Genomic DNA, 15,000 nt, shown 5'->3' with positions numbered 1-15,000 from the left:
AGCGTCATCTTGACAACATTCATTACATCAACATCATCATCATTATCATCATCCACCATACCTTCTTGATTCATCTGCTATATTCGAAAAAAATATTCTGAAAACAATATGAAATAAAGTTATTTATTCCAGCCCTCTGATTGGAAAACCCTATCATTTCTTAGTATATACGAAATCGTTTTATATTGCTTTGAACGCGTTGAATAAATATTCTACGATTGCAGAATATATGTGCACATTTTATTGGTTTAAAATAAGATGTAAAAGACAGCTGATTGGCAATTATAAATAATCTTTTGATGAATACAAACCCGACGTTTTTAGTTTTGGGTGAAATTGTCATTCAAGCAGGAGAAAGATACAAATTATGGTGAATAGAAGGACTAATACCATACCATTTGGTTACATAACATCTAATAATCTTTCTTGGTGGGGTGGAATAAACGTATTCTTTCATTTCTTTGTATTTATTAAAACTCTTTAAATTTGTTATCGTGCAATAACACGTACTCGCAAACTCGTTGTGTTATTGGGCACGATGAAAAGAACTCGTTTTATAAAATACATAGAGATGAAAGAATCATATATTACAATTACGTTGTAATAGGGACGTGTGGGTATCTCCTTTAAGTTTGTGACGAAAGGGGACCTACTAGTATTATTCAATAGCACCCCCCCCCCTCCTCCCTAACCCCCACCCCATCCCTACCCACACATCCCGTCTCTCTATCTTATTCGTGATTTATATAGTTTTGATCTCATTACTTCATCTCATTGTCGCTCTCTCTCTCTCTCTCTCTCTCTCTCTCTCTCTCTCTCTCTCTCTCTCTCTCTCTCTCTCTCTCTCTCCCCTTCTCTCTCTCTTCAAAGATAACCGCGTCCTCTTTTCCTTTTGTTTTAAGATCATCAAACTTCTGATGTTAGTTCAGAGCTTTGATCATCTGGTTTTTGTATCAAGGTAGACGGGTAAGTACTGCGCTATCCTCTTTCAATAAATAATAACGTGAAGTTGAATGTAAGCTTCAATTTAATTACAAAAACAGATCAAATGAACGTTTCGGGTTTCCCTTTATCAACAAAACAGGATGATTGAAACACCACATGATTTAAACACCACACGTGGTGTTTCAATCATCCTGTTTTGTTGATAAAGGGGAAACCCGAAACGTTCATTTGATCTGTTTTTGTAATTAAATTGAAGCTTACATTCAACTTCACGTTATTATTTATTTCTTCGAGCTTCGAGCAGCAACATTTACACTATCCTCTTTCAAGCGATCCATATACGACATGTAAATGTTCTACACAGTGGGTTTTCGTGGATTAAGAGGAAAAATTCTGACTATAATTACAACGTCAATGTTTTGTTTCACATTTCATGGGGTTGTAGTGGCAATGGACTCCAGGTTTAGCATATAATGCGTGATAATCTTTTTGAACATCCATAAATATCACGATATCACGGCTGTTGAATTATCAGTGTCTAAATCACGTACGGCCGGGATTAAAACCCATTGTCTTCCGGTTATGGTTCAGATGCTTTTTCAGATGCACGAAATAATGATTGACTGTTTAAAAAGATAATACCCCGGCCACCTGTTGTTCTCCCTCATCACTATATAAAAAAACAAACTTTGCCCGTCGTTGAGAATATGGAACGATTTTTTCCTTGAAATAGTAAGTGATGTATACTTTAAAAAAAAATTAATCCGTTTTGAGGTAAAAAGTTAAATATAATAAATCTCGTTTATGAAACAATTCTAAATGGTTTTATCAAATTTGTATTAAATTTTATTTTCTAATCATCTGATCTATTGCATACTGCTTGTCTCTGGTATGTCATTATGATTAGTTTATGAAGCAATTCGATAACATAATGACGTCATTAGATGGAATGTTTCTTTCTTGTTTCTAGACCAGACTCAGAAATACAAGCTCAAACTGACCAGATTGATCAAAACGAATATCAATAAAATCTATAATTTAACCCGTTCTTCCAATGATAAAGCTGGTAGGATATCGTTTTGATTTCTCCCAAGTCAGGCCTTAAGGTGTGCAAATCTAAATTTGCCGGCCTGACCTAAGTATATAACAGTAAAGAGTATTGGTTGTTTGTTGATAACAGTAGTTTTAAAACAGAAGAAAACAGTCTTTTATATAATAAGACGGCCTGTGGTGTCTTGGCTCTTTAGGAGCCCCCATAACCCACCCTCACCGCACTGTCGTACGTTCATCTCGCCTCGCGTTGACAACAATAGAAATATAGCCGGCTGCGTTGATGCACAAAAAAACCTTCGTAAAGTAGGTTCAAGTACCTATCATGGCTAGTAAGACAGGAGATATACGCGAGTGTTAACGAAAAGCAGCATATACTAAAATTTATAATGAAAATCAGAATCTGCTAACTTTGGAAAATATAGGGCGGCACAAAGCAACTTTGCTCAATAGACCAACCGCCAGTGAAAGTTAATAATTATTTCTATTTCAGATCAAACAATTCAAGACGACTTGGACATGATATCGGCCTTCTCCATACATGACGTCATCGATATTCTATTGAACACAGAGAGATAAAGACGTCATTCCTTTAAATAGACCAAACGATAGAGACGTTGTGGAGACACTACGGGACATTTCATACACGAATCGCTTGGATACAACAGATGAACAAATAGTAAACACAACTGACTGGCTAATTACATGTAACAAGATTAGTGACAAGCAAAAAAGACAGGCCGGAGATTTCATGTTGGAAGAATATCTGATACATCAAAGAAATACAAAAATAAATATGTTGAGTAGAAGGAAGAAAAGCTATTGGAAGAAATTAAATGTTTATGCAAGGGAAGAGGAACCAGGTGTATCGAATGGCGGAGGACAGACAGCAAATATTTCAAGAGAACCAAGAAAGGATAAATGCGCCAAACACGAAGCTGAAAATCTAGCTGAAATGTCATGGAATTCACATCGTGAATAATGGGCGACAGCGTTTTTTTTTTTTAGACCCAGGCCATCCTATCTAATGACCCTCTTAATTAGTAACAATTTTATTTGTTAGGTTTATTGTTAAACTTATGTTTAGTAGCAGTAGCAGTAGAAAGGCATTGGCATTAACTGCTTCTGTATCGTTCGTTATAATTAATTTTTTTTGGTTAAAGGATGAAGTAAAAGGTTGAAATATCAATGTTGCCTAACGCGTTCATGAAGGGTGGGGGGTTAATTGGGCAGTTGGTCAGTTAGAGGATATATTTCTGAATTGCTTCTGTTGGTGGGATGTTGAGTACAAGGGCCAATCGTCTTGTGGGCTTATTTATTGTTTGTGGTCGGTTGTTGTTCTTGGGCTATTGCTAAATTATGGGAGTAGATTGGAACTGGTGATGAAGGTGGTTATGTTTTTAAAAATAAACTTTTGATTAATTTGTTAGTAACCTATTCCCTTGCTCCCTTAGGAGTCCAAGGGTGGCCACCCACTTTCCCGCTCTCTAGCCGAGCGTCATTCGCTGCTTCAACTACTGTGCACGTGGTCTTTCCCTATGCAGCATTGGTTATTTTATTATTCTATGAATATGGTTAAGTTTTCATTAAAGTTAGAGTCATGGGGGGGGGGGGGGGGGAATTGTGACTGTGGGTGTACAAGGTTTACGTTTTAATATTATAAATATTGTAAATATTGTTCATTCCGAGTCGGCATCGACTGATCTCATCTGCATACATGTAGTCCACGGTAGTCTCGGTGCCGCAGCGCAATTGTTTCAGCCGCACTTCAGGCGGGTTGGGCGGGACCAGACCCCTCCGGCATGCTGCGCGGCACACACATTGCCCCGCGCCGTCTATGTCATGGGCCGTTGCGCCGAGTTCGCCGAGGCCGCATCGGAAGCTTTTATTCGTTGTTTTTTTAATTTTTAAAAATGATATCTTATTAAACACATGTGTCACGTCCTTTCCTTGGAGGTTTGTTATTGTTATTTTGTTGAGTTTAGTATGAGTGGGGATTTTTGGTTGGGGGGGGGGGGTGTTATTTTGTATGTTAGTATTAGTATCATTTATTATTAGATGGTTTTATCTGCCACATGATCTTTTAGAGCCGAAATAGGGTCTGTGTTCTCTACTCTAGCTATAGTTTTGCAATCAGATAAATAAAAATACAAAAAAGGTGGTACTTTGCATTTTTCCTTGGCGTGATCTTTTGTCGTTTATGTTGGTATTCTTTTCCATCTCCGTTTGTATCAGGGTGATGGGAAGGGGGCTGTCTGTATTATCTATCTATATGTGGGATTGGATTGGATGCATTGTATGGGGGAGGGGGGGGGGGAGAACAAAGGAAAAGGTAGAATTAGTTATATACAGAATGGTTCTGATTATATTATTCCGGAGGCCGAAGAGTTTGGAGAAGGATGATCGATTCATTGGATTTTGTATCGTTTTCAAGGCTGAGAGAAAAGGGGGGTGGGGGGGGGGGGGGAAGATTATACATGGACGCACCTTGTTGTTTGTAACCCGGTTGTTTGGCAATGATTATTATTATTGGAGTCGGTGAAAATGTTATGGATATAGATAGTTCGAAGATGACGTCACTCAGGCCTTTGTTATTGTTATTGCCATCCACGTTTGTGAGTTGTTCTCACTAAACTGTATTAACCAGACTATAAAAGTTCATGGTTACACAGAGTTTGCGTGTTGGTCCGTTATACTTCCGGATGGCAATGTTATGAGCTCCTTGGCCAAGCGCATTCTATCTATATCAGTGTGGTAGAGAGGGCGAAAAGGAAAGTTAATATAGAAAAGGATAATAATACAGCAAAAATAAGGGAAAGAAGAAAAACTAAATACTGGGAGTGGACGACAGCTTGGAGAGAAAAGGAAAGGATAAAGCTGAACGAGGAACAGAGACTTTGTTCATTTTCATTTATCTAAAGTCTGTTTTATTATATATAATATATATATATATATATATATATATATATATATATATATATATATATATGAAAAAGATGCTGTTTATTAATTTTTACATGTTAGTGGTAGTTGAATAAAACTACTAACATGCCAATTCTATTTTTGATTGGGATAATGTGTATATCTATAGTTTTCAATAGGCTTCAACAGTCGTGATGTCACTTCCCTCGAAATGACGCATATTAACTTACTAACTGGTTCTAAGCTATCGGAACAATGGCAGACGCCCTTATGAAATACTTCTCTGACGAGCATAAACGTGTATCCAAAGGAGAAAAAACATTATAAATCTGATCATGTTTTGACTTTTATACATTCTGATCAAATGACATGTAAAAAAAGTTCTATCCACCATGAAGAATAAAAAGTACCGAATTTTTTTGTGTAGAACCAAGCTGCTCGTTGCTGGGCGGACGTGACATCCGACTATTGAATCCTATTTGAAAACTACCAAAAATGACCTAGGAGGGTGGACAGCAGAGAAATAGAGGCCAAGCATTGAGTGATTTGAAGAGCGTTCCTCGGTGACACAGCTGTGCTGTGACTCGACTCGTCACACAAATCAAGCAATGTTAAGCGAGATTAGTGGCTGAATGGATGTCATTTTTGTGAAATTCTGGTCCCAAAATTGTGTTCTTGGGTATTACATTTTTGCACATATTAACCCAGTCGATTCAGACGTAAATGAGTACCTGGCTAATATATATATATATATATATAATATATATATATATATATATATATATATATAGGCAGTGATGGATATTGTAAGAGTGTTCGGAAAAAGGACGCTTAACAGATGACTGGTACTCTATGAAATTGAAATTTCATTACATATGGGTCTGCTGAGGGATAAATGAAACACAGTGTAGCCCATTGAGCGTAAATATTCATATATGTTATATTTTAAAATAGGACAACTTTGATCTCCAAAATCATTTAGATGAATGAAGAGTCTTTTATTAGGCTTAAACCAACGTCTACTTATATGCAGGTCTGACATCCAAACCCACTTATTGGCCCAGGTTAACATTGTTGTAATGGACAATATTTTGAGTCACTTTTTGAGATTTCCATGACAACAATGAGTCGATAAGGAATTGGGTTATCAGAGCTGAAAAAAGAGCACGTTGGCTTTACCCCATTTGCGGATGATAACTGAAGGATTGATTTAACCTTGCTGTCATAGAAATACCCAAAATCTAGAGGCGCCTAAACCAGTCCATTAAATGTATAGTAAAATATAGGGAGAAAAATGACTCTTATAAAATACAAAACAAAGTAAACGACGTTTCGATCTTTGGCCTTCTTCAGGTAAACAATAAAAGGAAATAAGTTATCATATGTATTATAATTATTATTATTATTATTATTATTATTATTATTATTATTATTATTATTATTATTATTATTATTATCATTATCATTATTATTATTATTATTATTATTATTATTATTATTATTATTATTATTATTATTATTATTATTATTATTATTGTTATTATTGTTATTATTATTATTATTATTATTATTATTTTATTATTATTATTATTATTATTATTATTATTATTATTATTATTATTATCATCATCATTATTATTATTATTATTATATTATTATTATTATTATTATTATTATTATTATTATATTATTATTATTATTATTATTATTATTATTATGTTTCACAAGGAATCAAGGAGCTAAAGTCAATTAAGTCAAAATCAAATAATTTGTGACCCATCGTCCCAAAACTGTATTATGTCGGGATGAACCAGATACTAAAAAGCCGAATTAAAGCTAAACTGGTCTAAAATTTGAACTATTGCTATTTATCATTCTAAGATACGACATTCATTCTCTTCAATAAAACATACAAACTCATTGCAAGGCTGATATTTCCGGCCAAAAACTCCATGTTCAGCATCTTAATAATTCGAACATTATACCGTTTTGAGACGAGGGGTCACATATGGAAACGTGTTGGTACCTCCCAGTGTGGCAGTTTGATGACGTCCCTGATGAATAGAGGGACCTGTGTGAAGAAAGTATACGACATCGTCTCCAAGGCGAACTGGGCTGCAACAAACGCCCACACTGGGCCTGATAGTAGGATCCGACGGACGGGAATACTGGGGAGGAAAAAAGCAGGAAATAATACGTGGGGCACCACGAATACTCGGTAACGAACGATAAATATGACGGTAAACTTAGCGGGTGTGGCTATGTGGTCTAGTGGTAATGACACTCGCTTTCGGATCGGAAAGTCCTGGGTTCGAGCCTCGCGCTCGGCGTATAGTTGAGTCCTTGGAAAAGGCTCTTTACTCACATTCTCTCACCGTACTCAGGTGTAAAATGAGTACCTGACCGTTAACAGCGTTGTCGTTGTCCGAAAAATTGTAATATCACCTAACAGGCGGCATGTCCCGTCCTACATGTTAAATGTTGCTGTTGACCAGTGACCCCTTGTAAAGCACTTTGAGCACATTTTGCGCTATATAACACTCAATCATTTTTTATGACCACATTCTCTATCGTTCGTTGTCTCTAATCGTCGTCTGCGCAACCTCTGTAATATGGAAACCTGTCTACCACTTTGAAAATGTCGTAATGTTACGAATTCTAACTAATTCTGACCGGAAAACTATATAAAGGTCTTGCACAAAGATGTTTATGTAGAACTGGCGTGATGCCGAATTTAAAGGAGAGAAAATCGGGATCTTTGACGTTCATGTTTATTTTGCTAACTGCGTTGCTGCATTGACATCAATGACAAATGAGCATTAAATGGTGTCGAGTTGCCACAATTGTAACAAATTGAAAACGAAATGAATATGTTTATGTTGTGCATATCGCACGTGTGAAAGAAAGAGAGGAAGAGAGAGAGGGAGAGAGAGAGAGAGAGAGACAAAGAGAGAGAGAGAGAGAGAGAGAGAGAGAGAGAGAGAGAGAGAGAGAGAGAGAGAGAGAGAGAGAATAAGTAGGAGTGAAATATCTGTTCAATGTTACAGTTATCATTTAACGTTATAACAAGTGTGAAATGAATACCTGGCCATTAACAGCGTTGTCTTTGTCCGAAAAATTGTAATATTGCCTAACAGGCGTCATGTCCCGCCCTACATGTTAAATGTTGCTGTTGGCCAGGGACCCCTTGTAAAGCGCTTTGAGCACGTTTAGTGGATATTGCTCTATATAAAAGCTCAATTTTTAAATATCTAATTTTTTTTTTTAAAGCTAAATATACTGTGTTTTTTTTTTTACAAACAACGGCAGTATAGATAATATGCGCTTGGCTAAGAAGCTCATAACATTGCCATCCGGAAGTATAACGGACCAACACACAAAACTGTGTGTATCCATGAACGTTTATAGTCGGGTTAATACAGTTCAGTGAGCATTACTCATAAACGCGGATGGCAAAAAACAATACCAAAGACATGAGTGACGTCATCTTCGAACTATCTATATTGGCTAGGAATACCTAAAAATTCATCTAAAAATATCTCGCTTGTCATAGCATCTACTAAAGCGTAAACAATGACACTTACGATCTTGCTTTCTTGTTATGTGCTCGGTTGTCGGAGATGAACTTTGACTCGAAGGGGTCGATAAACCTATGGGTGGATGGGAAGTCTGTGACACACACCATCAATGTTATGGCCATTAGGGTCTGGATAGTGCCTGGTGAAGAGTCCTCAGTATGTATGCGTTTAGGTATGATGATGATGATGATGATGATGATGATGATGATGATGATGATGATGATGATGATGATAAGGTTGGTGGTAGTTGTGGTGATTGCAGTGTTGGTGGTAGTGGTGGTGGTGATGGTGGTATGGAAATATGATGATGATGAAGATGATGATGATGATGATGATGATGATGATGATGATGATGACGATAAGGATGGTGGTAGTGGTGATTAGCTCTCTCCTTATCAGCTATTTTCAAAAATTTACCCGAAACTTCATACTCACCCAACACAAAAATAGATTTTTCAAACAGAATAGTAACGAGAATGTTATTTTATATTTTGTTCAGAAAATTGAGCTCTGCGACGCCGTGTCATGTTTTTATAATGGCTTTAACTATAACAAAATGAAATCAGAATAAGAAAATTGAGGTCTGCATCGTAACGAATGTGACGATTATTCATACTATGGGGGGGGGGGGGGGGGAAGGGGGGGGGGGTGTTAAAGCGTCGGAGGCAGTAGTGGTGGTGATATGGAAATATGTGACCCTACGCCTCGAAGCGGTATTAAGTCGGGATTTGGAAAACGAAGAAAACCGGTTTTAAAGTGGAAATGGTCAAAATGATGAAATTTCAGTTTTTGGTTGTTTCATAAACTACAATCATTTTTCTACATGAAAACATAATAATTCAACATAAGTATTGACGATAAGTTATATATATTTAAAGTTTAAAAAAGCAACTATCACTGAAACATTCAAAACAAGAGTTGACTTTCTCTCAGAGAGCCACCATTTCCAAGGATGCACTTGCCAATAATAGCTAATAACAAATACTTTGACCTCAAACTTTAGCCTCGTTGGTTTTTAAAGTTCGTGTTGCTCTTCTTATCACTTGATGCACTTTTAGTAGTATCTCTTTCTCTCTCTCTCTCTCTCTCTCTCTCTCTCTCTCTCTCTCTCTCTCTCTCTCAAACACACACACACACACACACACACACACACACACACTACAACCACCACCACCGCATCTTCATCATGACCACTACTACTACAATCACCACCACCACATCATTATCACTACTACTACAACCACCACCACCACCACATCATCATCACTACCACTACTACTACTACAACCACCACCACCACCACATCGTCATTACTACTACAACCACTACCACTACATCATCACTACTACTACAATCACCCAAACAACATCATCACTACTACTACAACCACTGCCACTACTACAACCACAGTCACCACCACCACCACATCATCATCACTAACACTACTACTACTATAACAGCAATTATGACATCATCACCATCACTACTACTACTATTAATACTACTACTACTACTAATACTACTACTACTACTACTACTACTACTACTACTACTACTACTACTACTACTACTACTGATGCTAATACTACTACTACTACTACTATACTACTACTACTACTACTACTACTACTACTAACTACTACTACTACTACAACCACCAACACAACATCATCCTCACTTCCATAATTATGTTTTGGAGCTTTTCTTCACTAGAAATCAGGAAACTTTGGGGTTGTATTTGGCAATGTGTTCATTATATCAGAAAATATTTGTAATCAGTTATCTATTTAGATCTATACAATGTGTAAACACAATACCAAATATCATCCCAATTCCCTTTTTGTGTTTTCGGAAATTCCTCTTTCGGCATTGAAATTCCTCCGAGTGGTGTCTGAAATTTATGTGAGTAAAATTAAAAATTGGCGTCTCTGCAAATTTTACTATTCTCGTCAAATTTTCAATGCCCGTATCTGAGGAGTTATCTTTGCACATTGATTTGACTGTGCGTGAAAACGGTGCCTCACTTCAAAGTCGATTTTCTCAAAACTTGGTTTTTACACTCTCCCTACTTCAAACGGTCATAGTTGGGCAATTAATAATCAGAATTTTATAAATTTAGTATCAAAATTTTAAGCATAATATAAGCTATGATTGGGTACCAAAAACCCAAAATTGAAAAATCCGACTTAATACCGTTTCGAGGCGGAGGGTCACATATGATGATGATGATGATAATGATGATGATAGAGATACAGATATATATATATATATATATATATATATATATATATATATATATATATATAAAGATAGATAGATAGATAGATAGATAGATAGATAGATAGATAGAAAACTACTTAGATAGATAGATATATAGATAGTTAGATAGATAGATAGATAGATAGATAGTTACTTAGATAGATAGATAGATAGATAGATAGATAGATAGATAGCTACTTAGATATATAGATTGATAGATAGATAGATAGTTACTTAGATAGATAGATAGATAGATAGATAGATAGATAGATAGTTACTTAGATAGATAGATAGTTACTTAGATATATAGATAGATAGTTAGATAGATAGATAGATAGATAGATAGATAGATAGATAGTTACTTAGATATATAGATTGATAAATAGATAGATAGTTACTTAGATATATAGATAGATAGTTAGATAGATAGATAGATAGATAGATAGTAACTTAGATATATATATATATATATATATATATTATATATATATATAGAGAGAGAGAGAGAGAGAGAGAGAGAGATAGATAGATAGATAGATAGATAGATAGATAGTTACTTAGATATATTTATAGATAGATAGATAGATAGATATAGAAAATTAGATAGATAGATAGATAGTTAGATAGATAGATAGATAGTTACTTAGATATATAGATAGATAGTTAGATATATATATATATATATATATATATATATATATATATATATAGATAGATAGATAGATAGATAGATAGCAACTTAGATAGATAGACAGATAGTTACTTATATATATTATATATATATATATATATATATATATATATATATATAGATAGATAGATAGATAGATAGATAGATAGCAACTTAGATAGATAGACAGATAGTTACTTAGATATATATATAGATAGATATATATATATATAATAATAATATATAGATAGATAGTTATAGATAGATAGATAGTTATGAGATAGATAGTTACTTAGATATATAGATAGATAGATAGATAGATAGATAGATAGATAGATAGATAGATAGAAAGATAGATAGATAGATGGATAGTTACTTAGATATATAGATAGATAGATAGATAGATAGATAGATAGATAGATAGATAGTTACTTAGATATATAGATAGATAGATAGATAGATAGATAGATAGATAGATATATAGATAGTTACTTAGATAGATAGATAGTTACTTAGATAGATAGATAGTTACTTAGATTTATAGATAGATAGATAGATAGATAGATAGATCGATAGATAGATAGATAGATAGATAGTTACTTAGATATATAGATAGATAGATATGATAGATGATAGATAGATAGATGATAGATAGATAGATAGATAGATAGATAGATAGATGATTAGATAGATAGATAGATAGATAGATAATATATGATATAGATAGATAGATAGATTAGATAGATAGATAGATAGTTACTAGATATATGATGATAGATTAGATAGATAGATAGATAGATAGATAATTAGATTATATGATAGATAGATAGTTACTTAGATATATAGATAGTTATTAGATAGATAGATAGTTACTTAGATAGATAGATAGTTATTAGATATATAGATTACTTAGATAGATAGATAGTTACTTAGATAATAGATAGATAGATAGATATAGATAGATAGATAGATAGATAGATAGATAGTTACTTAGATATATAGATAGTTACTTAGATAGATAGATAGTTACTTAGATAGATAGATAGTTACTTAGATATATATATAGATAGATAGATAGATAGATAGATAGATAGTTACTTAGATATATAAATAGTTACTTAGATAGATAAATAGTTACTTAGATAGATAGATAGTTACTTAGATATATAGATAGATAGATAGATAGATAGATAGATAGATAGATAGATAGATAGATAGATAGATCGATCGATAGATAGATAGATAGATAGTATAGATAGATATTAGATAGATAGATAGATCGATAGATAGATAGATAGATAGATCGTAGATAGATAGATAGATATATAGATAGATAGATAGATAGATAGATGATAGATAGATCGATAGATAGATAGATAGATAGATAGATAGATAGATAGATAGATAGATAGATAGATAGATAGCAACTTAGATAGATAGACAGATAGTTACTTAGGTAGATAGATAGTTACTTAGATATATATATATATATATATATATATATATATATATATATATAATAGATAGATAGATAGATAGATAGATAGTTACTTAGAATATAGATAGATAGATGATAGATAGATAGATTAGATAGATAGATAGATAGTTACTTAGATATATAGATAGATAGATAGATAGTTAGATAGATAGTTACTTAGATATATATATAGATAGATAGATAGATAGATAGATAGTTACTTAGATAGATGGATAGATAGTTACTTAGATAGATAGATAGTTACTTAGATATATAGATAGATAGATAGATAGATAGATAGATAGATAGATAGATAGATAGATAGATAGATAGATAGATAGATCGATAGATAGATAGATAGATAGATAGATAGATATATAGATAGATAGATAGATCGATAGATATATATATATATATATATATATATATATATATATATAGATAGATAGATAGATAGTTACTTAGATATATAGATAGATAGATAGATAGATAGATAGATAGATAGATAGATAGTTACTTAGATATATAGATAGATAGATAGATAGATAGTTAGATAGATAGTTACTTAGATATATATATATATAGATAGATAGATAGATAGATAGATAGATAGATAGTTACTTAGATAGATGGATAGATAGTTACTTAGATAGATAGATAGTTACTTAGATATATAGATAGATAGATAGATAGATAGATAGATAGATAGATAGATCGATAGATAGATAGATAGATAGATAGATAGATAGATAGATAGATAGATAGATAGATAGATAGATAGATAGATATATAGATAGATAGATATTTAAAATATTTACCACAATGTTTGGGGCAGTCTACATCGATGTTTCAGGCTTAATTTGCCATCTTCAGGACTGAGTTGTTTTGTTGACTGTTGTTGTTTCTTGAAGTGGTTCCGGTTTGAAGTTAATTAAGAGGAATTTGCGCCGATGGGGACACTTTCCGTAGATCTCATTTTTCATGTTGAGTGTGGCTTCATGAGGTTGTTTGATTATGGTATATTTTTCTTCCAGGCATAAGCTACATTGTTTTGATGTTGGTGTGTATCCTGTTGCTTTAGATAAAATTTTCCATGAAATGTTGTGGTCTATTTTGTTGTCTTTTAATTTCCAAATATGTTCGCTGAGTTTTGTGGATGTTTTTTTGTTAGTGTTTCTAAATGTTGAGGTGTGGAGGTTGTATCTTGTTTTGAAATTATTTTCTGTTAGTCCTACATATTTTTCTTGCTTGTTTGTTTTAGTTTCTGTGACTGTGGCTTGGTAAATTAAACTTGATTCTAAGCATTGTTTGTTTAGCGGGCAATGTTCTTTATTTCTGCAGTTGCATTTTCTAGTGGGTGGGTTTTGCTCTTGTCGGTGGTTTATTAATATTTTTTTGTTGTGGCTTGAAATTATTTGTTCTATGTTGCGCATACACGAGTAACTTATTTTTATGGTATTCTGTTGATAATTTTATGTAGCTTGTGGTTTTTTGGAAAGTGTGTATCAATTAGTTTCAGGAACTGCTGTCCTATGTTTGTGCTGACGTTTATGTCGAAAGGTGGGTTGAACCAAGTTATGTGTCGTTTTCTTGTTTTATGTTCTTCACTTGTGTGTTGGGGTTTACATGAGAGGGAGGCGTCTGTGTATACAAATGGTGTGTTGTATCCACTTTTTGTGAGTGCTTCTTTGTAGGGGGTGGCTGCGACGTTGAATATCTCTCTGTTTTCCGAAAGTTTGCTCACCCTCAGTGCAATGTTTTTTGGTATGTTTTCAATGACGGGACGGGGGTGGTTGCTGTTTTTATTAATGTAGCTAATGGTGTTGTTTGGTTTTCTGAACGGTTGGAATGAATTGGATTTTATGTCGAATGTGATGTCGAGGAAGTCAACTGTTTTTTTGTTTGCTTCTATCGTGATTTTTAAATTGTTGTTTTGGAATATTTTACAGATTTGTTTTTGATGTTTTCGTTCGCTCTTGGTCGTCTGTTGGTTATAGCGAGTCCGTCATCTCTATAGAGGCCGATGTATGTGTGTGTATGTTGTAGTTGTGACAGGATGTAGAGTCCGACCAGTTCGCATGTTTCAGCACCGTCGAACG

The 15,000-nt window shown here is 33.8% G+C and overlaps 1 protein-coding gene across 3 annotated transcripts in view; it reads right to left on the bottom strand.

Moving 5' to 3' along the window:
* Nucleotides 1-15,000, bottom strand: part of LOC144976511 (sialin-like) — a 45,155-nt gene that overhangs the window by 1,877 nt on the left and 28,278 nt on the right. For all 3 annotated transcript variants that reach the window (XM_078920801.1, XM_078920802.1, XM_078920803.1), the window contains exons 7-8: nt 8,502-8,634; nt 6,944-7,085 (exon numbers count right to left, since the gene is read on the bottom strand). In XM_078920801.1, the coding sequence (XP_078776927.1) occupies nt 6,944-7,085; nt 8,502-8,634 (275 nt within the window). The remainder of the gene's footprint in view (nt 1-6,943; nt 7,086-8,501; nt 8,635-15,000) is intronic.

The sequence above is a fragment of the Berghia stephanieae genome, chromosome 7, assembly GCF_034508935.2.
Source record: "Berghia stephanieae isolate SIO BIC M18660-M18661 chromosome 7, UCSD_Bste_1.3, whole genome shotgun sequence".
NCBI classification, from domain to species: domain Eukaryota; kingdom Metazoa; phylum Mollusca; class Gastropoda; order Nudibranchia; family Aeolidiidae; genus Berghia; species Berghia stephanieae.
This window is presented reverse-complemented; position numbering and strand designations above follow the sequence as displayed.